This window comes from Scomber japonicus, chromosome 14, assembly GCF_027409825.1.
Source record: "Scomber japonicus isolate fScoJap1 chromosome 14, fScoJap1.pri, whole genome shotgun sequence".
Classification (NCBI taxonomy): Eukaryota; Metazoa; Chordata; class Actinopteri; order Scombriformes; family Scombridae; genus Scomber; species Scomber japonicus.
This window is the reverse complement of record NC_070591.1, coordinates 18,551,948-18,579,841: the sequence shown is the minus strand read 5'-3', so window position 1 is coordinate 18,579,841 and position 27,894 is coordinate 18,551,948. Positions and strand designations below refer to the sequence as shown.

General features: G+C 38.0%; 1 protein-coding gene across 1 annotated transcript in view; it reads right to left on the bottom strand.

The window, feature by feature from the left end:
- The window catches only part of hpse2 (heparanase 2), a 51,121-nt gene that overhangs the window by 22,482 nt on the left and 745 nt on the right, over positions 1-27,894 (bottom strand). Inside the window, exons 2-3 of the mRNA XM_053332963.1 lie at positions 25,683-25,837; positions 24,581-24,742 (exon numbers count right to left, since the gene is read on the bottom strand). Coding sequence (XP_053188938.1) covers positions 24,581-24,742; positions 25,683-25,837 — 317 coding nt within the window. The remainder of the gene's footprint in view (positions 1-24,580; positions 24,743-25,682; positions 25,838-27,894) is intronic.

Sequence of the window (27,894 nt, the reverse complement as noted above, 5' to 3'; positions counted from 1 at the left end):
ATGCTCTCAGTACACCTCAAAATCACCTCAAATCTGCAACTACCTCAGTTAATCAAAGAGAACACACACAAAGTAAGGAAATTGCTGTCTTTACTTATAGTTGTGTTGCTATGGTCATTAATATTAATATTATCTGACCTTCTTTAAATTAATCTTCTTTAGTCAAGCCATCATACTTTAAAAAGCTGAATGATAACAAACTATGTTTAGCAGGTACTGATGACCTATTATGCATTCATTCAAATATAATATGTATTTAGCTTTTTAATTTCTTAACCTCATGTACTTGAAGTGGTTGGTTTTTGTGTAAATAAACTAGAAATTATGAGTCAGCATTGAGAAATATCGTGATGGCTATTTTTATGTAATTTTATCACTTTATTTTATTCTATTTCAAAAATATGGCCACAGTTTGTCTTTAGGCAAATAAAGGTTATAGTCACACAACTAAATTAGGAAGTTCTGAGCAACTCATTTAAGTTAATGTACATTAATCTATCTTGGTTATATAATATAGAGTACAGGTTTGTTGAATGCTAAATCCTAAAAATGTTAAATAGTTAAAATGCCCAGTCACTGGTCAAACAATGGGTTTTATTCATTCAAACAAACAAGCACTTTCCCATGTGACTTTGACATAAAGTTGGGTTCTTCTGAATTCCTTAACCTCAGTAAATTGTAACATATACAATTAGCAAAACAAGATTACATTTCTCCACAGTAATGTGTATCAAAGAATTGCATGTACTGTATATTTGGATAAACTGCAAACTCTCTCAATGGATTTGCTCTGAAATCCATTGTCGCATGCCAGGCATGCAACTCCACTTGTACACATGACAGTAGAGTTTCTGTCTTCAGCAACATTCAGTGAGAATCCAGACAGACTGATTTTCCCATCATGGACTCCTGTGGAGATGTGCTTCTCAAAGCAGAGAGCCTGTTCTTTTCTTCTGCAGCTGACTGCTCACTCACATTCATGTCTGCTGTCTTCATCAGAACACATTGTTCTCACAGTGCACTGTTATGAGCCGCGCGAGAAAGGATGAGGGTCTACCACAGATGTCAGCATATGGTAAGAGTGCAAAAAGTGTTTGTTTATATCTTAATGTGTGACTGCAGGCTGCTCCTGGATACATCGAGCTCTTGTTTTGAAATTTAATCTGTTTGGAGTCGTTCCATTAACGTAAATATTACCTTGACTTCTGACCCTCGCTTCCTAAGGGCAACAGGAAACAGATGAAGACTGTGGCGGACCAGTCTGGTTCCTGCTAGAATCTGCCCTCAACTGTTGGTTTGGCACCAGATGAGCTTGCCAACTGATTGCTCTGTCCAATGTGGAATTAAAACAAACACAGAGCAAATCAGGGAGTGCGTGTGAGGCTATCCTTTTGGATACATATCAAGCTGTTATGGTTGCGTGAAAGGTGCAAGCTACTCTAATATTGTAATATTCAATAAATGGATGTGAGAAATGCAAACGTCTGGCCTTAAATCAGAGACACAATCAATATGACCACTCCATAATGCTTATTAAGTCATGCTTGAGTGCAAATGTGGTTTTTTTATTCAACATTTACTGTATGCCTTTATTTCCAATAAAGAAGTGGTTTTGTATAATCCACACAGCAAATAGAGAGAACAGAAAGATTGCCTGTTGCACCTGGCATTAATTCTCTTTCCAGCATCGACGGGACAAAGCCTGAAAACAAATAAATCTGAGCAGTAACAATGGCTGTATTTGCACACAGCACTCTTCGGGAGTGTATTTCTCCGGAGTAAACTGTCTGTTCTCCATCTCATTAATAACCACCAATAATGTTATTATCATAACTGCTATTATGATAACTCCTTCCCTCTGTGGTTAAATCAGACCGGTGTCTGTTTGCAGGAGCAGAGTTGAGGGCAACAGGAACGGAGAAAGTAGCGCCAGATGTGGCTGTCAGGATGAGTGATTCCAGACCTTTCCTCACCTGAGATCTGAGCAGAAGGCGACCAGCCTTGCTCTGAGACACAGCTAGCAGCCGTCTACACACATCATAAAGGCATCATGAGGTCCATCAAGCTGCTAAAAATATTGTTTCTCTGCTAGCAAGCGTGTATGATGAAATAATAACTATATGTTTATGTGTCAGATTGGTTCCTTGTGAATTTTACTATTGATTCTCCTTAACCAGAAGCAGACAAACTCATAGATGCCTCTGTTTTGTCTGTTCAAGCAATGTAAAAGGTACATTTAAAGGTGAACTGAGCTCAATTTATTGATTGCTTAAAGAGAGAAAAATGAATCTCTGACAATGCTGAGATTTTAATAGTTTGTACTTGTCACTGTGTGTATTTTTTCTCAATAAATGTTCTCAAATGTTTAAACAAAATATTATTATAATTATGAACTTACACCATTCATATTCATCCATTGTGGTTGTGAGTGTTTGCACATAGGAAAGGGATTAGAAATGAGATCATTTCGTTTATTGGTTAATATCAAATAAATGCATGATTTATGCATGATTATGATGTGTGGAAGTGATCAAACATCTGGACAAGTATAAGTGTCTATTTCCCAACAATTGAAACTAGATCTATCTTTAGCTTGTCTTACTTTGGATCAATAGGACAAACAATAGTCCAACTCCCTGGGAATGCTCTATCCCTTTAATGGGGTTTAATCCTTGGCTAGCCTGCTGGTGAGCAGTGGCCACAGTTTCTATTTCGGTTGCACACACTAACAACAGCTACTAGCCTGAAGCGGAAGTATAGCATTACTGGCCAGCATAGCGAAGCTCTAATTTACCGCCTGACAAGAACAAGGCATCATATGCTTTCTTCCAAAGAGAAAAGGATGCTTGCTAGATCCACCCTCTTGGTGTCAGGAAATCTGCAGATCACTGGGGCCAAACATGAAACAGCTCCCATACAGACACTAGAAAGCCCTAAAGCAACAAATCTGTGATCTCACTCAGACGAAAGTAATGAGATTACCAAGAAATAGTCTATCTATGTGTGTGTGTGTGTGTGTGTGTGTGTGTGTGTGTGTGTGTGTGTGTGTGTGTGTGTGTGTGTGCATATGGTATGTGAAGCTCACTGCCACATCTGTGTAAAGTTGAAGAGGAGAATTGTAGCAGGACTCAATGAAATATGGAGATAAATGATGAATTCAGGGTGGAATAGAAGCATTGTTATTGGACAATCACTCTCCCAAATGGGAACAATACAAATGATCTACTGTTTTACAAACACAGACACAGGCACTCAATCAAGCCAGCATAAAATTGCCTTTACTTCTGTTAGAAGTACAGTAATAAATGGTGCTCATCCCAATGACGTTGAATAATTTCTCTGCGTCAACATCATTATTCAGGTTGCTGTTTTTCGAAGAATGGCAATTTCGTATGTTGTAATACGGCTTAAAATTGGTCTGAAAATTCTGAATTGCACATATTCTTTTAACACAATGAAACTCTGTCTAAGAGGTCAGGCTTTACTGTACTCACTCTGTTACAAACATCTCTTTTATCTTACAAACAGTCCAGCCAAAAACAAGCAGAACAAACCCAGAAAGCTGTGCGTGCATGCATGCATGTGTGTGTGTGTGTGTGTGTGTGTGTGTGTGTTGGTTTGTGTGTAGCGGAAAGAGTGGGGTCTGGATATTGTCAAGCTGTCTATCTGATAGAAAAGCCAGTTCTGTGAAGCACAGAGGCCGGCAGCATCAGTCAGCGCTATGCCTCATTTCTACAGCTCGGCATATTCCTTCAAACACTGAGGTACACATAGGTCCATGTACACTCACACAAACAATGCTAGTTTATATACCACCCACACGAACCAGACACCCCTCTGAAGTTTCCGTTGACATCGCACTTTGCTGTGTTGCTGCACCTTTATTGAGATACTGTCAACAGGTTATATATTATATGTCTCTTTTCTATTTCTATCACTGCATTTCTACAACTATATTATTACTGATTACTTTTCTATTTTACTGTTAAGCTACAAGAAACCCTTTCACTCTATAATATATCCTCACTAAATAAGGAAATGATCACTGCTGCTGCTTATTCTTATGAGACAGATTCTCAGATTATTCTAATGGGGACATTTGGAAAGTTTTACGGTTGACAAACGGCTATTAAATTATGAAAAGAGGATTTGTAAAGTAGGACATATTTCAAAATATCTCTCTCCAGAAAAAGCAAAAAGACAGATCTTTGTTCGCCTCACAGCCACGGAACAAGATGCTATACTGTAACGCTGTTATGATTATTTCAGTAAAATAATTAGCAAAAAAGACTAAAGGAAGTAATTCAATAAACACAGCTAAGGATGAAACCAGGCAGTTGATTACCAACAGCATAACGCTATTACCTCAAAAGGAGACCGTCCAGAAAAAAAACCTTTGTTGCTTGGACTGTATCCCATTTGTACATTGCTTTGGACAAAAACATCTGTCAAATGATTACATATAAATGCTCGAACAAAACTGGAACAGCTTTGTCTTCAATATTGAATTTTTTATCAGAAGTTATTTTTAGAAAGTGATATCTTCAATTAAAGAAAATTATATTCAAGTATTTTTTTTATTTTGTCATACAGCTCTTCATGGGTGATGCTAAGAGCTTAAACATGCTCTTAACTGACAGCTACAATAGTAATTTAATCGGCATCCATCCAAGCTTGGAAAGTGAATGCAGAGGAAACATGTCCTCCCTAAAATTCAAATTCATATGATTTGCAAAAAAAAAAAAAAAAAGAAAATCCCTGAGCTCTGAAAATGCTGATATAGCCCTACTTTCCCCATCATTTAACACCTTGGGGGAATAAATAGAGACCAGAGCAAGAACTTTGTTTTCTGTGTCTGGTTTCATTCAATACAGAAATATAATGACTTGCTGCCACTAATGTAGCTCGCTGCCATGGTAAATGTCAACTTGGATGTGCCATCAAAGTCCGTCTGGAGCATACAAGTGTGTATAAATATATACACACACAACACACACACAAAGAGACTTGAGTAGAGTTCTGGCTTACTTTAAAAGCCAAATCAAAACCGAATCCTCAAGAGATGTGTGCAGACAGGAGAGAGGGCTGTTTAGAGGAATTAATTCTGAGTCTGTTTTCCTGTTTATGGATACAGTGTGTTTTTCCATATCTAAAGGTGCACATGTTGCACTCAAACCTCAAGGGCCATTAAAAATGCACTGCAAGTGTCCAAACTGTTCATGGCCTCCAAACACAGATTTACTGGATAATGACATTAACTTTTGGGTAACAGACATGTGCATGAAATGACATCATGTTCATTACACTGTTTCCTTAAGTAAGAGCAGAGATGCTTGCAATTTTCTCAGCTGGAAAAGCCTGGTGAACTCAATGGGGAAAACCAGGTGGAAACGGCTATTCTCAGGCTGGGACTGGGCATCCATCAAACTGTTCTTAACATAGTGGGGACAATTGATGATGACAGTGTTTAAGGTTTTACCAGATGGATTGAAAAGTAATTTAGCATTTATACTTAACACACACCACGTGCACACGAGCAGTCGCAGACAAACAGCGTGACCAGTCATGAAAGATTTGAAGGTAAACTGTTAAAATATCGAGAAAAACCCAAGTGCGCCACATTTATCATCAGCTCCTTCATCATGGCTTCAGTCTCCTTTCTCCACCAGCTCCAGTTATGCATCTAGCAGCTCTCTGCCTTCTGTTTCTCATTGGACCAGTTCTTCCATTAACCAGATCCTCTGTGGCTGTAGGAAAGACACTGCAACTGAAGCAAGGTCATCCCAATTCACAATTTTTAAGAAGATATCAAATGTTAACAATGGCTATCAATGCGATGCAGTTTGGTTATTCATCCATGTCGGTCAAAGCCTGACCAGTATACTGTTACGGTCGCTGTATCAAAAGCTATTGAATGTGGTGGTTTGCTATGTCCGCATGGTGTATCTGTGACTTATCCTGACGTTAACTTGACACTGCATGTTAGGGTTGCGCAAAGGGAGAAATGTGGTTCCAATAGAGTGCGAATGTGTGCTGCTCCACCAGCGTGTTGCACAGAACCCAACGCCTCCATGTTTACACACATACATCCCCTTATGGACTTTTCTTTCATACAGGGTGGCTCCACTCCAGAGAAACCATTCAGGTCAAACCACTTTTGTATTTTGGAAGAATGCAAGATATGTGGTGGGCACCTGTTTTCAATTCTGTTAGTAGAGGGGGACCGATGCGTGTGTGTGGACGCGTGCGTGTGTGTATGGAAACAAGAGTGTGAGAGAGGGATTACCTCAATCTGTGAATTTGCTGTGACTAGACTTGCGTGTGGCCCTCTTCTGTGTACCCAATGAAAGGAGATGCAGAGCAAGTCGACAGAGCTGGTGAGTAAGATGAGTGGTATGTTAACATATACTGCTCTCCACATAAAGTATATCCACTCTCTGCTACTTGTGTGTGTGTGTGTGTGTGTGTGTGTGTGTGTGTGTGTGTGTGTGTGTGTGTGTATGTGTTTGTGTTTGTGTGTCTGTGTGTGTGCTACAGCCTAGGCAAGTGGACAAAATAACATCAACTGCCTTTCATTGGCTTTGGGCCATGTAACTCAAACCACTTGTTGGGGGAACAGGGTGTGAGGGAAATGTGTATGGGGTGTGAGTGGTTTTCACATCTGTTTGGCAATGGTCGCTGTCTATCACTCCCTAATGGGAAAAGTGCGCTTTTTAGATACTAATGACCTCACTGTGTTTGGCTTGTAATGAAACAAGGTGTGTTGAAGTATTTGTTTCCCAGGAGAGAAACATGGCCATTTCTTTTCTTTGTTTGCATTGTGGAGCTACCTACAAACCACAACCAAACACAAACAAAGAGACAGGAATGTTACAGGCATTTTCATGAGGCATGTTTATGCATCATCCTGTTATTATAAGCTAACAAGTTGTTTAGTAATTCATTAATCAATGTAACCCTCCAAAGTATGTTATGTCCTGAAACGAGTCTCTTAACTTGCAACCTTTAACACTGTAACTGGGCCTATTAACTAAACATCCAAAACAATGACGCCATCTATCAAAAGATGGACCTATTTCCCAAAACTCTAGCACTAGTCCCCTGTTTTCACACATGTGCTCATTTGGAAAGTGCTGGCATTCAGCAACATCAACTAAAGCCATCACAGCTGGAACCCAATTAACACACAGTTCCCCAGGTAGAAGCACAGAGTTGAAAATTGTTCACGCACCAATCAGAACCTCAGGCTAGATAGATAAGGGTCGTGGGTCCGTTCACTTGTTTTGGAACAATGGATCCACAAAGGCTTTAGGCAGAATTAATGTGGATTTCTTCTTTTTGTACAAACTGCATACTATTTAATACAGTGCATTAAGAAAACTAGAAAGGTTTGAAATGTGTTGTTTCTCTACGTTGTGTTCATCATGTAAAGAGTTTGTTCTGGAGGAAAACCATGAGCAGCATTATTCATTGCAGTATCTGATTTTTACAGTAGTGTTTTGAATTGATCTCATCAATGGGTAATGGCTATTTTGTAGGGTATGTGTATTTGATGGTTTTTGTGTGGTGTCTGAGGCCATAGTTGGGTTTAGATGTAAGATTATATGGTTTTGAGTTGAGAGTTTGGTTCTGACATGGAAGCTTAATGTTTGTGCAAATGAGTGTGCAGTTATGCATTTGTGTTTAGAGTCTTGGGAAATGGAGCATATTTTCAAGAAATGTGTTAGCGTTCAAGAAAAAAAATCACAGCAGTCAAATTTTATGTCACAGTAATTTTCAAACGTATTCATTTTTTAAAAGGAGATACATCAGAAATGCTCCTCTGAGTGAGAAGGTGATTGACTGACAGCTCACTGCTGAAATATAACAAGCATTCGTTAGTACTTGAACTGAAGAATACAGACTATACCATTAAAAATTATAGTTTTCAAACAGTTGGTTGTGCTACAGCTGACTGGCCAGTTAGCTATCTAGCCTGCACAAAGACATTAGCCGTGCAATCTTTACTCATGGATGTTTGTTTGATAGCTTCTTCAGCATGCCAAGGTGCAACACCAGACATGTGTCTATGCTTGTAGATAAGATGGAGACATTAGCTAGAGAGCTACTATGACTCATTGTTCAAAGTATTTGGCTGTATTTCTGTCAGGCAAACATCAGCAGTCACACGCACATCCATAAATCTTTGCAGGTGCAAGCGGACAATAGTCAGTACAAAATGCAGTTGCAATACAACTATCTCATTCCCAATTGTTTTTTCAGTCAAGCACAAATTTTATTCATTTGTGGTCTGATCATTGTCATGTCCATGTAGAAGAAAAGAAGAACTGGTAACATGATAGCAGTGTGCAGATATGTTTTGTATCATGCTACACGTTGCTGTCTGGCTGTCAGTCAGTGTCATTGTCAGTCACAATAAAACACAATGTGACTATTTTATTTGCTATATGCAAATATTTCTAAAAAACAAAACAATTACATTAAGATTAATATGCACTGATAGTGAATGTCATGAAAGGTTCTGTTTTTTGTTTCTTGTTTGTTTTGTTTTGTCAATGAAAGCACAGTTTGATGCAGCATGTAATTTGTGAATCTGCATGCAAGTAGAAAAAACATGCAGCTCAGTTTCAGTTAGATTTAATGTGTAAGAGTTAAGACTTCCAGGCTGTCAAAACGTAAATAAATCTTGTAGATTAAAGTCCAGCAGATGGGGTCAGCAGTTCTGTGTTTGCAGCAATTCTTTGACAACATAAAATGTGACCACAGTATCAGACATGAATGTTATTCTTTCAAACTAGTGCTGTTAAAGATAGGGGCATCATTGCCACACCTGACATTTTTACTACCAGAGATTAGTACCACTGTCACCTCCAAAGGGGTCAGTTGTAAAGCTTCCACCGCTTATCCAGTTTGCCATCTAGTCACACACCTCTGCTGATGCTGTAATTGACCACTGATTGCTCTGTAATTGCAGAGAAACAAGACTCCTCCAGGCAGATAGTATGAAATAAGAGGGAGAGTTGCCCTGGGCTTCACTGCCCCTGAACCATCAAAGAGTTTGGACTTAAAACAATGCCTGCAGCTCCTCTCATGAAACACCTGCTTAAGTCACAAACACAGTACAAATCACTGCTTACTCATGCACAGGAGGAATGTTTTTTTAAGTACTTAGCAAACACCTCTTTTACCACCTTGAAATTCATCATGTTAAAAACTCATAATGCTGGCAAACCAAGGGCAAACAAAACATTTGTTTTGGGGTATTTAAGACATCTGCTACATTCCCAGCTCAAGAAGGGTATCTTTGATCCCAGCCTGTGTGATGGATGAGGGTTATGAACACCAGATCCCAAGCAGGGCAGCAAAGCAAACATACGGTATCCCAGACATCCCTTTCACTGCTACAATAATCACCATAATCACAGCAATCATCTTCCACTCTAAAACTATATCCACACACATTACTTATGCTGCAGTTAAAATGGAGGCAATGTCTTCAGCTGAATGAGCATGGCCAGATTAAACAGTTACAGAATCACCATCTGGCATTTCAACTGTTTTATACATAATTGTACATTTATAATATCAATTGATGGAAAAAGTTATGACATGTTTTTAACAATGCCACTATGTAGTGGACTGACCACACTGGATACAAAAACAATTTATTTAATGACTGATAATTCACCTTAATACATATAATTGAATGAATTATGAAATAATATTTTGTAAAACAATTGTGAAATGACTTTCCAATTATTCTCAGATAATACCAATAAAATGTGACCAAATCTTTGTGAATGAATTTAAGCCAAGTAAATATAATGTTATATTTAAATTTCTTAATGTAGAACTTATTTGTAATCAACATTTCCCTGATTCCTTTGCATGGAATAGAAATTTCAACTAATAATTTCTAACACTTGAAATAAGTCATATTACAAAGTAAGTGTTATTCACACTTTGCTCATGGTAAAAGAATGACTTGGCACTGCAGAAAATCTTGTGAAAATGAAAAAAAGCATCTCTTCAAACTACTGGCAGGTGTAGAACAAACACTACAGGGGGCACCTGCTTCAGCCAGTCGCACATTCTCTCCTCTCATAACTCTTAACTTTTAAGTCCCATCTGAGTTCCTGCAGCAACCCATTATGACAAAACTGGGACTTGTCCCAGCACTGTGATGGATATTCCTGTCAGATGTTTATGGAGAAAGAGAAAGGGACTTTTTCCAACCACACACCTTAACAAATATCTCCCAAAGTCTCAAGCCATCTTCTCATCAGCCTTGTACTCCTGCTGAGTTTTCCTGAATCTGTGGAGTGCCTTAAGCTGCATAACAATGAGAATCTCAGCCCATTTCCACACTAATGGACACATCTGAAAACATCTTTTCCTGTATTTTAGCTTTGCACGCAAGTGACATTTGTATTTGTTGTATTATTATGTTTTGGTCACTTAGTCTGTTTAGATGAGGTTTGAGGTTTAGAAATGACATTCTGCTTTAGTGCTTTAACATTTATGGGGCTTTAAACTGATGCAAAGACTATGTTCTATGCTAAAAACATTGAAATGAATCACACGCAGATTTTACAAATAAATGCCAATTTGTGGATAACCTCAAACAATACACTGATCTGTCAAATTGGAACAACAAGCTCATACATCTCAATAAACACTTTTAGTATTTACTTGGTTCATTGATTTGATTTGCACAGTTTATACATTATTGAAAACATGAAACAAGAGTCATTTGAGTACATATTTACAATTGAATATTATTGAACTGCAAGAAACAGGACAGACAGAGATGACTACAAGATATACTAACTAAATGTCAGATTTTACACATTTAAAAAGAATAGATACAAAAACGCCTATTTCATGAAAAATCTTTAATAATCATCCTGGTTTTGTATGGTAGTTTGGACTGGTCTCCACTGGCATGATCCGATCGATAGTCTGTGGTGACATTATGTGTCTGTTTAAATATGCTAAACATGGAGAAAAATAAAGAGCTATCTGTGTGAAAAACATAATAGAAGCATGACGTGAACATTTTGTTAATTTGTAATAAGAATAAACAGAAATACTGCAGGTAACACCAGAAATATGTTTGTATGGACCCACTTCATACAGAATGAAATGAGTTTCACATGGTTTAGAGTTAGTATGGAAAAACTGCTTCACATGAGAGAGCGATGTTTAGGTTACATCTGGAGGATTTCAGATATGTTTCATGTTGGGAGGATCAGATCTATAACAGGAGAGGTTTTAGAAGATGACAAGGCAAAGTATCCTGTAATAGCTTCAGTCTCTACTCTTGAATGAACATAGGACACAGCTGTTATCCATCTGTTTACAACAAATAGACTAAACATCTGAACCACCTGAATCCATGTGGATTCTTCACATATTAGTGATGATCTGCTGTGATTTCATTGTCTTTTTTATAGATTTTTATGAAGCCCTTAATTGAGACAACAATAACTTGATAAAGTTTATAAGCTATTAACTTTAAATGCCGTTATAAAAAGGCTTTACTTGTTCTGCATTTTGATTCACTGTCTTTAAAAGTTACTTTCCAATGTGCTACTTATAAAGTGTATCACAAAATATATAATTGGGATGATTAATAGTAATTTGCAACCTTTGCCAATGCTGGGCTACACACTCACATGAAAGCTGCACCAGAAAGAGTGCACAGTCAACAAGGCATATGAGGAAAAGAAGAAAAAGACAGTAAATCTGGGGTGGGGGGGTGGGGGGGAGCATGATCACCTGCAGCATCACTTTAGTGTTGAGGGGGTAATTTTGGAGTGGCTGTGCAGCGTTTCTCCCTGGCTTGGCTCTGTTCCCATGTCTCTTCTGGACCAACAGTAACGGGATTTGAAGGCAATGGAGTTCACCAAGGAGAGAATGAGCGATGTTGAGCCAGACTATTAGCAATGCAAGGGGGGCATTCTAGATACATCAGACCCTTAGGTTCCCTACTCTGCCAGGGGAAGGACCAGGCCAAACCAAGCCAGCCAAACATCTGCTCCTGGTTAGAGGTGTCAGCTCCTGCCATTCACAGCAAGAGGTTCAAAACCTCAGGGAAAAGTTTCACTTGGCCTCTTCGTGCCTGGGCCACTGCAAGCAGTCCTGTACGTTCCCTAAGGGAATGCAGGTCTGATGAAAATACCACCGAAAATTCAATTCCACTTTTCCTTTCCGTGCTTCACTCCTCTGACCGAGGCAAATTTCATTACACACTTATGGACTCATAAATTTCCTCAATAACATAGCGCTGTATCCCGCAGACCAAAGTTCCTTCAGAATCAAACAGTTTTGGAGTTAAAGGGCTTGGAGGGCAAACAGCTTTAAAAGGTGAAGTGCCTCATTGCATGAGCCCCAATCATCTAGCCCAGTTCTTTCTTTCTTCCTTCCATCCTTTCATTATTGTTTTTCTTCTTTTATTTCTTTTACGGCACTTAAACAACTTAATATCGTAACATAAATTAAATATTTCAATTGTGTTGTACTGCTTAAGTGTTGAAAGGCCATAAAATAGTTTACATAGTTTCTCTGTCATCTTGTAACCATACATCAGCCAAAATCTAATAAAATCTCCAAATAAAAAACCAAGGCACCGAGTACTGGGTACTTTGGCCAATTAACAAAAACAGAAACAGAGAGACATTGGCAAAAGAGAAAGGAAACAATTTGGTCACACATCTAACATTAAGCTTCTATTACCCCTCTAATGAGCCAATAAAGTGTTCAGAGGTGACTGATCTTAAGATGCAGCCAAACAACTATCTGTTGTTGGCCTCAGTAAAAGTAGGTTACCATCCTGACAGCCAAGACTAAACTGGCTTCCATATGTGTGTCCATCTAAGTTTCTAGCATTTACAAACAAACAAATATCCGTGCCCTAACAGAAATGTGTGGTTTCTGACTTTAATACTTATTCAAAGCTCAATCTTACCAAAAACACACAGCACATCATGCTTCTCTCACTTCAGTTTACAACATTTTTTCAACTGAAAACAAGTATAAACAAAAAAACCACACTGTAATCCATTACAACCTAATGCTGTTCAGTAATCAGCATCTTTCACAACAAACTGAAATGCAAAACATTTACCAGAGACAATTCTGCTATGAAGTCAGTTTCCTTTTAAGACTTTGCCTTTCAGCTGTTTCCTGGAACTCTGGATCATATTGTTTGGATACTGCATTGTTTGTTATTTGGCTGTTTGTTTGACAAAGTCTGCACTGATTCATTGTTTTGGAAGGTAGTTGGGCACCTGTAGGAATGCAGTTTATAGATGAAAATAGGATATAATGCACTGACCTTGGATTTTATATACATGAATCAAAGGTTGATGCCTGAGAGAGGTCAGTTAAAGAACTGAATACCTGCTCATGAACCTCACTGGTTACTAGACCTTCTGTATGTCCTGCATTATTTAAGACACTTATGCAGCTGTTCTCTTGGCGAGGTGCTTCCTCTCACATTGTGCATGATTTTGCATATTCACAAAGACATTTTGTGTCAGTTTGGTTTACTTTTACAATGCATAATTCTCTCAGATTGAAGAATGCATGTTAATCTTGATCTATTTGAATTCAGAAGCCCTTCATTAAGAGCAGCTGTAGGGCGACACAGCTGACACAAGAGGAGAAAAAAGTTTCTTAGTAAGTAACATGTTTCATGCCCAATGAAAATCATTTTACCGTTTTTCACTTCCATTTGTTTTTAACAAGTAACAGACATATTTTTTTGAGCTTTAAAGACACCATTTTACACACAGAATAATTAGGAAGTACCTTCTTCACATATGCCTCTGAGGCACAAACATGTCCTTGTTTCATGTGAGGGTCAGAGGTCAGTCACGGCCAGAAGTAATGCCTCTGGGGCAGGTAGAGCTTTAGTCTCTTACTCAACAAGGATGGACACGTTTTCTCAGTTAGTGTTTTTTTCCATTCTTGATTTTTTTATTGAGAACAATATGAACGATGTTTAATACAAAGGACTACAATTTTATAGACAAAGTCATACTATAATTATAACTGATGTAGACACAACTGAGATTGCATTGATTAAAATATAAATACACCAGAAACAATGAAAATATCATCTGTTACATTTAGAAATGTGCACTTTATTATGCAAGGGAAATAATTTGAAACATGCAACACTCTGTTCTCCATCTGTAAGTGTCAGAGGTAACCAGAAATTGTCGCAAATTTTGAGGATTGTGGGTTGTGAAAGGCTTTTGGAAACGCCTGTTTTATTAAGGATGTTTTCTTAGGAGAGCTCTGAAGATGTTATTTGTGCTCTGAGGCTGTTGGGAAGTCTTAACAAGTGTGAAGCTACTGAACCTTGAGGACTTTCAGGTTTGCTCAACCTTGAAGGCACAGTTTTACACCACAGGTGTCGGCAGGGCCTTTGCCTGAAAACAGGTTTCATTTGCCAGATTTGTCTGGGGATGGTAAAAAAGTATGGCTCAGAGAAGAACCGAAAACACTTTTTGTTGGTCTCATAAGAAGAAAAATGTTTTATTCATCTTTATATTTTCTTCTTTCTTTGTCCTTTTTACCCCTCCTTCTCTTTTTTCCTCATCTGTCTGAAGCTGTTATTCCATTTCTTGTTTCCTTCCATCCCCCTTTCCCTTCCCACTGTCTCCTCTCTCTTAATCTAGCTTTGTTCCCTCTTGCTCTTGTTTTCTCATTTTGAGGGCTGAGAGCTGTGCTGTGAATCTCCAGCTCAGCAGGACACCATGGAGTGATAGATGGTCTCTGACAAGGTCCAACACAATCCAACCAGCCATATGCTCCGAGTGAAAAAAAGAGCAGAATTAAAGAGGATTCACAAGTGGCCAGACAAGAAACATGCCAAACTCTTACGCAAGCAACATTTTCTGGAGTTTACAGTAACATACGGGCGGGTGAGTTAAACGTCCCCTGTGCTGGAGTGTGAACACTGGCTGGTATTTTCTTAGTTAGGTAGGCAAACTTCCACATTCTATGAAATTATTTAAAATATAATAAAGACATGATCTATTTTTATCTTGGCATGAATCAAAATGCATCTATGTATGACAGAAAACTTGAGACAAGCCTGTCAGAGATTATGGTTAAAAAAGAGGAACTATTATGTATTCACCTAGATAATGTTGAACTTGGTTACATTAGTCTACTTTGCAGACACATTCATTTAAAATGTGTCTCCATAATGTTGATTTTTTTAAAAAAGTAATCCAGGTAGCATTATATTCCACTAAAAAAACATTTTATTTTCAAAACAGCAATATAAAAACTGAATTTCTAGGAGACATAGTTCAGAGCATCTAACATTTACAGTAGTTGGATAAAGACAAAAGAAGTGAAGGTATTTCATTTGAATTATCTAAAAATGAATATCAAAGAATTTCTATATTCTGTTAATTTTCTGATATCTGTCTCTACATGATAATGAATAAACTGTATTCTCTTCCTAAAAAGAAAAAAGAGATGCTTTTCTTGAACACACACACACACACACACAGAAATGCCGGTGTTATCTATAAAGACTAGGTCAAATCACCTCCTTTAACAGTGGTTACAGCTTCGTAGCCCCTTCTTAGCCCCTTACTTCCAGTACATACTTACTTAACACAAACCAAACACGTGGACAGGCGCGCACACGCACACACACACACAGAAACAGACACAGACACAGACACACACACACACAAGGCAATCTCATAAATGACGGATGACAGCCTTAGAGTCAAATTAAGAAAATAAAATGTGTCTCGCTGGTAATGAAGGAGGCATGTTTCCCCTCAGGATAACAACTTCATCTGGACCCATACGGCGCAGACACACATGCGCACATACACACACACACACACACACACACACACAGACACACACATACGGTATGTATACACATGGAGAGAGGTACCAGCATTTCTGCTACAGGTCCATCTCATTGGTACAAACTGGCTCAGAGCACTCAAGAGTACAGTGATTTGAAATTTGACACAAAACGTATGTTTTCTAGAGTTCTGAGGAAAAATGTGGAGGTTGGATGTCATGCCAAACAATCATAAGAGAGGAAGGACTGCTTTCAAACATTTCCCATGCATCAGGCTATTAAAATGACATTCGTTTGCAGGTTGCTGGCACTTGTCTCAGGGCATATTGCAAACACATGGAATTACATGTTATGTCCATCCATGATTTAAACACTAGGTATTCTTTCGATCAAGGAAAAAACAGACACTTCTGGATCTGTGCAGGCCATGTGGAAAGAGTAAAGAAAAAAAAGCAGGCAATATGGCAATCAAGAGCTTGTCACGCTGAGCTTACAACACTGACAATTGTAAACTGACAGGTAAGCCTGAAAAAAAAAAGCGAGCAGATTCAGCCAAATAAATAATATACAAAAGTTGGGGTATTTTAAATGTACTTGTGTTATGACAATGCTCCTTGATTATACATTTTTTGTGTAATACCCTAAAGAGCCTCCATGTGTGCAGCTCTAGTGTTTAGAGCTTAATGCACTTTTTTGGTATGTGTAGAAATCTAATCATGGAAGTTATTTTAAAAAGTATTTATTAGATGTACACTTACAAACAAACATGACTTGAAACACAACAGCTCTAAAAAGAAGAAGATGCAGCCAAGAGTCCTTGAAAACCACATGTGTATGACACTAAAACTTATTTTGTTCAGAGATAGTTTTGAATAAAAACCAAAAACAAATCAATCAAGTCTTTTTTTTTTTGCACAGACAGACATCAGTAGATGAGACAATACTTAAGTTTAAACAGGTTGAAATACTGCCTAAAATGTCCTCAGCTGTGCAAATAATTAAGTTCTTCATGATTTAATGTTCAGATTTACTAACTTTGGTGGTGATATTAGAATCCCATTTCTTTTACTCGAGTGTGGGTGCAGTTCAGTAGCTGCCAGACAGGTTTGGCTATAACCGCCAGACTCAGACAGCCACTGGCTTTGGTGTTCCACGCAACCACCACATGCCAAGTTTTCAATTTGTTGTGCCTGGTTCTTGCCAGCAGAATTGTTGGCGATTTTCACTGCACTCCCGGGTCTGCTTTTAATAGATCATCCAGAGTGTGTTGATAGTTGGCTTCATTTAATCTAGTGCCACAAATAACTTGCCATGAAACTGTAAATCCAAACAGAGCAGAATTCAAAGTCAATTTGGAATAGGTAGCCGATCAAAATTAAAGGACATAGATTCTCTATACAGAAGGTTTGTCTGAGCTCAGTTTGCCTTTTGTATTAGTAATCTCTCCATTCATATCTGAATGAAGAGATTGCCAGCATGAACCTGTTCCTTGTTCTCTTTCTGTCTCTACTGTCAGTTAAGACATACATAGATAAAATGGAAGATATGTCAAAATGTGTCAAGGTCTACATGACTCTTAGATAATGAATACAAAAAGCAGAAGAGTATTTAAAAAATTGCTAGAATGGGGAAAATAATTCAGACAAAATATTTGACTAGTTATGTGTGAGGTGAGAGTTTAATACAAAACCTTTCACCTGAAAATAAATATTTAAAATGACTTAATACATAATGATCCATTCTTAAAGGAGAACAATATTCATTTAATATTACTTTTCTGTACAGAAGTCAGAGACACAAGGATCTCTGTTGAATAGCTCATACTGAAGAACCACTGTACAAGATACTAGGTACTGTATTTGATGAAGTTTCAAAGCTCATTATATTTATATAAAACACTTCCTGCTCTGCACTGCAGATATATGAGTTTTGATTCCTCTCAGTTGTTGGCGACACAGAACAGGAGAGGTCCGAGTGCAGTAAAGCAAACCCCAGCGCCATCCGTTATGTGTGAAAACATACACACAACCTTTAATGTTTTTTGCTTTACCCTTGGACTTTCCAAGATCCACAACGCCTGTTCATATCCAATAATATCATTATGGATATCAACAAATCAAAGCAGATTATATTCATTCTCCCGCTGTCACGGCAACTGGCTGCACTGCAGTGTTACAGTGTGAAACTTGGCAGGAGAAACTCCGGAGATGGGACGGGCAGCTGCAGCACCAAAAACCGACTCCGCCACAATTGCCTGGTTTGTGTGCATATTCATATTGAGGGAATTTTAAACACAGAGATAAGGATGTTGGACAGACAATTCTACTGCTTCTTTACAACAGACATTTAAACAACATGGGATTAAGTAAAGAGTGGATAAAAGGCTTGGATGAGTCGTATAGCAGAACTAATAGGAAGGATAGGACATGTTTCCCACTGTTGCAAGAAAATATGTTTTGATTTTCAAATGAGTAAAAACAGAGTTATAACTAGAGGCCCTCTGACTATAGACAGCTGTGCCAGTTTGTTTTGATGAAAACATTTTCTTTTATCTCACAAGGCATGTGTAATATTTTACCTATCTTTTTTATTTTGTTGTAATTTATTATTGTGTCTTTGGTGTACCACTGTAGTTTTTTTGTTGGCTATGTATTGTCTCCAAGTTGATTGCAGCTGTGTGTAGCACTATTGCCCACATCAAATTTCTCCTCAGGGACAATAAAGTATACCTTATCTTATCTTATCTTAAGCCATTCACAGATGTTCAGTAAATTCCCCTTACTGTGTCTGCTCCTAATGTTTGTCTTTCCAGATTTGTAACTTTCTGCCTTTCTGTCCCATTTAGTGACTCATAATGTCTTTTGTCAGAGAAATGAACCTCACTTCAATCTTCTATGTTATTGTATTACTGAAAGGCTTTTAGACATTGAAATTCTGATGTCAGAGTTAAACCAAAGCAATTGAAAAACACTGTAATGTATATCTTTTTTGTGGGGCAGTTTCACACCAATTACATGAGTGTAGAGTGGAGTTCTATATGAAACAGAGTGCAAAAAGCCCATTATTCATCCTACAAAGCATTTAAATAAGATGCTACAAACTGCACCATCCTATACTCTCTGTCAAAATCTGGTGGGAAAACAGGGCAGTGCACACTAGTGTGGCTCATCAGCTGCTTAGGACAGAGCAGCCGCTATCTCCACTGAAAAATAATGGCCTCGCTCTGTGTAATACTGCACTTGTGTAGTATTGCTTAACACTTTCTATGTTGTCATTCTTCTCATGTTTCTTTTCAATGGAGCCCCATAGCTCCCACTGAGAGGCTTCTGGCTGTGGTGGCTGCACCTCTGTGTCAGTTCAAAGAGGGGCTCAGGTATTAGTGTCTGATTCACTCTCAGCAATGTTTACTTAAACCTAACAACTGATTAGACACTGTTAACATTTGTGTCACTTGATACTATGCATGTGAGATCAGACTAAGAAAGAGAGAGAGTGAGAGAGAGAGAGAGAGAGAGAGAGAGAGAGAGAGAGAGAGAGAGTGTTTACAATATGATGTCAGTCTGCATTTGCCTCCTTACAAAGCCAACATTTGACCCACCTACATTAAAAATAATGCTCTTTCACATGACCAAAGCATAGAATATCAATGAAAGTATAAACTTGTGGATCCTGAGACATGGTGTCAAATCAGTCTTCTGCCCCCCTCTGTTAGCTCTGTTTCATTTCCTTCCTGTAAGGAAATCTGTTGATTTACTGCTACATTTACAGTAATATGCCTTATTACTTTGGTGTATAAGTGAGAACCAGTTGTCTTGAGGTGTATTGTTCCTGGTCCGCAGTACTATTTACGTTTGTGCTTTACAATAAGTGTTTCTCTCTTTGAGTCCTCGGCTCTGCTCCATGTTAAAATCTCTCAACTAGGCTACTGCAGCTCTCTTTTGAGGATATACTTAGCCCCTCCATCTCATCCAGATGGCTCCTCTTCCCAGCCTCCCACCCCCACCACCCCTTTCCACTGATGTGGAATGATGACTGCCTGCATCCAAAAGCATAAAAAGAACTGGCCCAACATCATTGGATTATACCTTCAATTAAAAATCCCAAATAATGCCACACAGCTAGAGAGCGGATGTCTAATGTTGCTCATTATATATCTATATTCCTAATATACAGGACACACTTTCCCATTACCTTAAATGAGAAACTGTGTCCAAACTTTTAAGTATAACTATAAATTACTTCTATTTTTTAACATATTAGGAGACTGTTTGTACAAATACATGGTATAGAGAGTATGAGGTTTTCTTTTCTTAACGCACATCTGTAAAGGAGCTTTAAATGTTAGATGTGACATATGAATGCACAAATATCGGTTTTATACCATATAACCTTGTGTTGGTACAATGACACAGCTTTTCTGTGAGTATTGCCATTTTTAAACAAGTTACAGATGCAAAATCACGCAAATTGATTAGCTCATGTTTTTTTTCCAGTTATGCGCAATGTTTGTTAAATACTGAAAAAAAACAAAGAAAACATTCAAAGAAAAATACTTGATAGGTCCAACGGAAAAATAAAACACGTTTCCTATTCAGAGTCTCATGAGCAGCTGCAGAACTCTTAACTGATAACATCCTATGTTTTACTCTTGGTTCACCAGTTTCTCTGTTTTGGGAAGTTCGTGTTCGCAAATATTGATCGGCCTGCCTTAGAAGACAAGGATAACACAGTATAGGAATTCCTAAATTGAGTTGTGTTTATCCTTTGGGCCTTAAACACACGTACGAGGCCTTTGAGGTCACAAGTTGAACGGATTGACTGCCTCATTCTCTGAAGTGTCAAATAAACATAGGACTTTCACACGAAGTCACAATATACACAGCTAAGCTAACAGTAAACATGAGAAGGAAAATGAGGGAGAGGTGTAAAATTGTGGAGAAGAAGGAGGCAGAGGAAGAAAAAAGAGAAATGAAGAAGTGATCCCTGATGGAGGGATGCACTCCTGCAGAGAGACAGGGATGATGCTGACCGTGACCTTGTCTGAGCTCGGGGGAATTTTCTCAACATAAACCCCTGTTGCATGTGTGTGTCTCTTAGCTTGGAGTGGCCCCATTATTGATAGCTCTAACAAGCCTGGGTCAAAGGTCAGACAGTGGTGAGTGGAAAAGGATGGAGCGAAACTATTAAAGGTCCTTTAAACACCACCTGCCTTCATACACATACACACACACATGCACGCGCACACACACACACAGAATGGATCTCGGCTGATTGTTACCAGACCATATTTAAACACCTCCCTTGTGCCTCTGTATCCTTGTTACTCTCTCCACCACAGAGATGTGAGGTCTCTGTGCAGATTCTAGTTTACACAACATACTTAGAGCTCAGTTGAGTGTATTAATGTGGCCATTATGCCGACATATTCACACTAATCTTTCATAACCTTTTCAGCGAGATCAGTGCATATTCTTTTGATCTATTTCAGCACGACAACAGTCACTGGATGTTAAATTCAGCTCAAAACTAACTTTTTCCACCACGGAAAGCAAACAGCAGCTCCACCTTCACAAACAATCTTTGAAGAATATCCTCAGACGTTTGAACAACATTTCCCAGGGGCAGACCTGCAGCTTGTGTCTGTGCTTTGAGGAATGAGAGTTTCTGTGAGAACACTTCACAGTAAATCGGCTTTGGGTAAATAAAGTCCTTCTGCTTGGCTTCGCCCCCGCCTCCCTGCTATCCAGTCTGATAACAACTATGGCACCTGCTCAAAAACAGCATGGCGCCGCCCTCCATCTCACAACTCCACCTCCACCCTTTAATAAGAACCATCACACCAGGAGTTCACATTTAAGTTGACAAAATCCTCCATAGGACCCTAATCAATCAGTCAAATGATGCAAAAATGTCCAGCACATGGGGAAAAAACACAGATTGGTGATTCATTGTCATCATAAGTTTTACTGCATCAATATTTTCAAATGATACGTCATTATTATTCCCCACTTGGAAAATCACTTTTAATATTTACAATGAAATTTTAGGCATGTGACCAAAGTAATTATAGACTGCACCCCATAGACGGAGCTCTGGAGGAAATATGCATTTTGGTATCATCAGTAAATCATTAGCTTGTTTATTTTTAGTTGACCATCACCAGGAACACTGACATACTCTGTTGACCTCTATGCTGCCACCGAGCCAAGTAACCAAGTGGTAACATCATAGACTATAAATATATACATTATATACAGTCCATGGATAACATCCTTTTTGTGACAGGAAGCAGCAGAGTTTATGGGAAATGTGGTCTTAATTTTGAGAAACATAGCACTGTACCACATGTAAGACATAAGCTAGTTGACTCAAACCATGACTTTATTATTTTTTAACGGGATATAACACTACAGATAATAGGGCTGGGTGATTATGGCAAAAATCAAAATCACGATGAATTGGACTTTTAACCTCGATTACGATTAATGAATGATTATCTCCACCCTTGATGAACAATTATGTATTTTCACAGTTTCTTTTGTTTTGTATTTTACACTGCTGCCCTCATTTTGTGATATGAGTATCACAAAATAGTATGAGTATCTTTAGGGAGTGAAAAGAATGGTGTTTCAAGGTGTGACGCTGTGGTTAATATCTAGTTTAGGCACAAAACCCACTTGATTAGAACTATGAAAAGATCATTATTAGATCAAATTCCTTAAAGATATGCAATCTTTACTGTCATGGCAACAGTGAACACCACGATTAATTGACATGAGCAAGATTAAGTCGATTAGAGTTTCTAAATGTCGGTTTCGATTATTTTATGATTAATTGCCCAGCCCTAACAGATAATGATAGTATGATGATGTGGAGCCAGTAAATGTATCAATACAACATTAATATTATTAATAATAATATGGGACATAAGATATTGACTGGTAATTGTGACATGGCTTGAATCTTGTCTCTTCCTGGTCATAAACATGGCACACAGCCACCTGACTTTTCTACCTGCCTATATTCATATTGCAAACTATTTTTCTTCTTGTGTGTACTGAAAACAGATTGTCAAAACAAAAATATCATCACATCAATGTAAGCATGTTTGATCTGAATCATGTTCTTATATTTAAAAAATGTGCCTGTATGAAACATCTTCACATTCCTCTACTTTCACAGAGTAGCTGTTACTACCAAATTAATGACAGGTTGCTAAACGAGGTAACTCCTGACCTGAACTTGCAAACTGACTCCTCACACAAGCAGGTTGAAATACTGTTCTATATATTTGTCTACTTTGATAAATGTAGCCAGGCTGTGTTTTGATTGTTTCACTTGAGACTATCTGAAAATACGCGGCTGATACGTATTGTTCATATCCGCCTCTATCACTCATACAGCAGCACACAGACGGTCACAGAGGGTTTTTCATGTTTTCAGACCTTCTGAAAACATGAAAAACACATTGGAGAGCCACTCATGCGAGTCCACTGGTTATGTGTGTGTAATGACTAAACATAATGGTGACAGATTCCACTGAGTTCACTTGAGGTGGAATTGGATCATTTGTTTTGCATGATTAATCAATGTCATTTCAAAACACACTGCTATAATTCATATTTTCTGGAACTAAAGTGAACATTAAATTTGGTCCATTACCTAATCTGAACTTTTCACCATTTAAAGGATTTTCAAGTACGATTTTCACTCCCACAAAGCACAAAATTTATGTATTTTCTTTCATCGAGTTGTTGATCAATTCCTGGAGTCCGCATTTTTTCTCCAAGTGCTCTTTGGCTTTCAAAAATGACTTTCTAGGCCATGCTGTTTTGGAATATGGGACCCTGCCCATGGAAAAAAACACTCCTACTGTGTGCGTGTGTGTAAGTAGGCAGAAAAACAGCAGAGACTTGGAGTTCGGGTATATTATTATCTATTGCTGTTGCTCGATTTTTGTATTCCTTAGGGGGCCGTGAAAAGCCACAGATTGTTAAATGCTTCAAACATTTTTCTGTATTTTTCTTTTACTTTTATCCACGCATACGTGCTGTTTATTTTAACTGTGCTGGAGACCCATTTCTTATACCTATCTTAATCCTCTGGATTACATTAAAAAATTAACTTTTCACTGAATTTCCCAGCTTCATAAAGACAGTGTGTTAACTGATAACTCACAGATATGTACAGATTTTTGGATGATTCCATAAAGTGTAATAATTTAAAAGACAAATTCCTTAATTACTCTTCTCCCCCAGTTCCTTTCCTTCTCAGTCAATCTTGGAGACAGATAAGAAATGCAGCCCACCCAAACCTGACCACAGAAAGAACTCAGGACTCCTGAGTTCTTTCTGTGGTCAGGTTTAGTTAGCTGTAACCAGTGAAAATGTCAGTGCTCTGTTTACTAGCTTCTGCTGCTGCAATATCTACGCATCCCCACATTCCTCCTTCACAAATTACATTTGTCATTCTGAAAGCTGATGGTTTACATTGGCATGCTTTGAACCTTGTGTGTGTGTGTGTGTGTGTATGCATGTGGGTGTACATACACATGTGTGTGCTGAGTGCATAACCCACAGACTAGTCCAGACAATGTTATGTCAACAAAGGGAATCTGTATTTTTAGGCTATGAGCACATGGCAGCAAAAAACACTTTTTTTTTCGTGTGTGTGTGTGTGTGTGTGTGTGTGTGTGTGTGTGTGTGTGTGTGTGTGTGTGTGATCTCCTACCTGTTATTGTAATGTTGCTGTAGATGTTGGACAGTTGCTCTTTCAGCAGGACCAGCTGTGTGGTGGCAGCCTTCTCTCTCTGCAGCTCCAGCATTATGTCAGGGTGGTTGGCCAGCTTGCAGCCCTTCTGCTTGTCCAGTGCAATGTCACTGCGCACTATATCTGCAAGATAGCAAAATAGTAAACATTAATGCTGTGCCGTGAATCAGAGACCTAATACCAGTATTCTTCTTTGTTTCCTCTGTTTCTTTTCAGAACTGCTTTTCAAATCATGCTTGGACCACCTGTTGAAACCTGAAAGGATGTGTCATTTTTAACACACCTTTGCGTCTCCTTTAGACACACATTTGTTACTTTTTACATGGCATGTGTCAGTAGTAGTAAAAATGAAGTAAAAAACCCCCAAAAAACTTTAATACACAAATGTGTATTAAACCATGCATTCTATGCCACTAACATACATACTATGTTACAACACCTCACTTTTCAACACAGCTGTCAGTTTAATAGGCAGCCTACACTTAAATGATAGTTAGAATAATCCTGCCATAAATTCAGCTGTCATTAAGTTATGTTCAGATTAATTGTTTCAAAGTGGTGTTAATTCAACTGTATGGTAATATAGTTAGAAGCTGTAGGTTATGCTGCTGTTAAATACTGAGAGGTGTTTCTAATATTTTGTATTTATGTCAATGATGGTGGACTAATTTAAAATAAATAAATAAATAAAAACAACTCACAGCAGACTATAACCCACAATTCAACAGCACCACAAACTCCTGTATGACCTTCAACCAAGTTTCAACTAAAAACTGAACATTGTAATCCTCATTATGAAGGTATCGCAAGGCTGTTATAGCTAAAATTTGTATTGGTGCGCCCACCTAATAAACTTTAATCGTGTTTTACAAGGAAATGGACACTGTGAAAAAATACACAACGTAACTAAATAGACTTTGCTGTTAAATTTAATAAGCGCGTGAGTTAAAAATACTGTGACGCCGAAAAATACTGCAGCCGCCTAACTTTACACCTCCTATTACACTATCCAACTGCGTCAAAAATACACATTGAAACAAGGAGAAGTGTCCTGTGTGGTCACCGTCTTCGTAGTTCTTCAGATAGTAGTCTGGTCCCGGTCCTCTGAATTTGGCGAGGTTCTTCTGGTTGTTGAACTGCAGGAAGTCGGTGCGTTTTCCGCCAAAACGTAAAAAAGCAGGCGACAGGCCGCGCGCCAGGGTCACGAGCCGCTTGGAGCTGCAGACAGAAAGAAAGCACACACAAGCGCGTGCGTTCATGATTAAAATGATGTCTGTTTGTGTTTTATAATCACGGATTATTTGGGCGGAGCAGGAACGGTCTGGAAAAAAACGTGAAAGCGAATCGTTCCTCTTAACAGTTCCCATTAAATCTTAATTCACTCCTTTCAGTTTGCTTTATTTCAGACCTATAGTTCAAATATGAGAAAAGATAAATGGGACAAAACAACATTTAAGTTCGCACTGATTGTTAATACACACAACACTTCCGTCCTGTTTCTCTCTTTAGGAGCAATGGGCCCAAGAAACAGGCAGCGACTACAACATCTGTCTTCCAGTGAAGGGTGGAGAGAGAAAAAAAACATTAGAAAGCAGCTACTGTAGGTACAGTATAAGGTGAGGAATGATTGATTAATACATCACACATTTGTAACTTGTAAAAGGTGAATGGGTTCATTCTCCACTATTTTAAATTCAAACCATTTATGAAGACCAACATATATGAAATTAAGGTCTAGTCTACTTTTGTATTTTTATATTTTATATTTATCCTGCTAAGAAGTTATTTTTGATTATTTCTGCAAGTTAAAGCATAGACTCTAATTAATTGTTATTGATAGCCTATTTGATAAGGAAATATATAATTTATTATCAACATGTTTTCTTAGGCAACTGTTGTATTTACTTATGTAAGTAACTGAAACACTGCACAGGTATGAATAGCAATAGCTGACATTAAAAAGAACATTAAGTTATCAATATATAGATATATTATATAGGTATATTAAGATATCAAGGGCATGAGAAGATTTGATGTTTCTAGAAACAAGATGAGAGCCTTTTCTGAAAATTACAACATTTATTATTATTATTACAGCCTGCGTCATTCGCACAGAGTAACGGCCGACGGGCCTGCACATTACAGAGCAGACCACTTGTTTTGACTATTTCAGCCTTATCAGTATTCATCTAAATTATAGTTAATGAAGGTAAATGTACATATTGAACAGTTAACTAAACCAGAAGAAAGTTCCTTATAGGTGGTTATGATATTAGTGATTAATGGCTGTGTGATGTGTTGGAATTAAAATTAAAAATGTTTACAATGATTTTTTGCTGTAAAATGATAAAATAGTTTTTCTTAAACCTTCTTTTATAACGAGAAGACGAACAAGGCGCATATGTGAAACTCACCTTACATGTTTGTCAGTAAATTTCCAGTTTATGACCTTTAGGCTACATACCTTAAACAACATGATTTATATAGTCATACGAAATGACTGTGGTGGGGGGTTGACAATACGGAAACTGAACTAAAGGGAAGCATTTTGAATCCATCGACTGGATAACTTAAAGCAATCCGGCCTCAATGAGAATATAGCCTTCACATGTTTCTCTCCTATATGCTTTAATTATTTAGTAAAACCTAGACATGGGTACACATTTGCCATTTAAGATGATGTACGTGTAAATATTTCTTTCTAATCTTATCTCATGTTTTGTTTTGTTTTCTCATTATTTTCTATTTGTTTGACCTGTCATGTTATTATCTGGGTCGTGTAATTGCCTCGCATTGACTGCTGCTACTAAATATAGGTAAGGCCACACCCGTTTTGTCTTTTTTTAAGCCCTGACGAAGACCAACAGTGGCCTACAGCGATTTAGCCACTACAACAAATGCTTTCCTCGTTGTGGCATTTTCTCATATTTAGAATGACTATATTACCCTCTTATTTAAACCAAAATTATTTATTTACCCATTTCTGATCTTGATATTATTTAGAAGCTGAAATAAACAATGTGACTGAATAACATTTCCTCTTACTGGGCTATAGAAAGTAATCATTGATTAGGCCGCATGGTGGTTGTACTGCAATGTTAAACTCAAGCTAATTTAGCATTTTAACTCTTGGTACGTTTTTAGTTTTTAGTCTAAAAATCATGTTACATAATCCTTTTAGAACTATTTGACAGTGTCTCAGGCTCTATATGGTCTCAAGGATTGTATGTCTTTTGGGATGTTTCGACTGCTTTAAGAAACGCACCAAAGTGCAG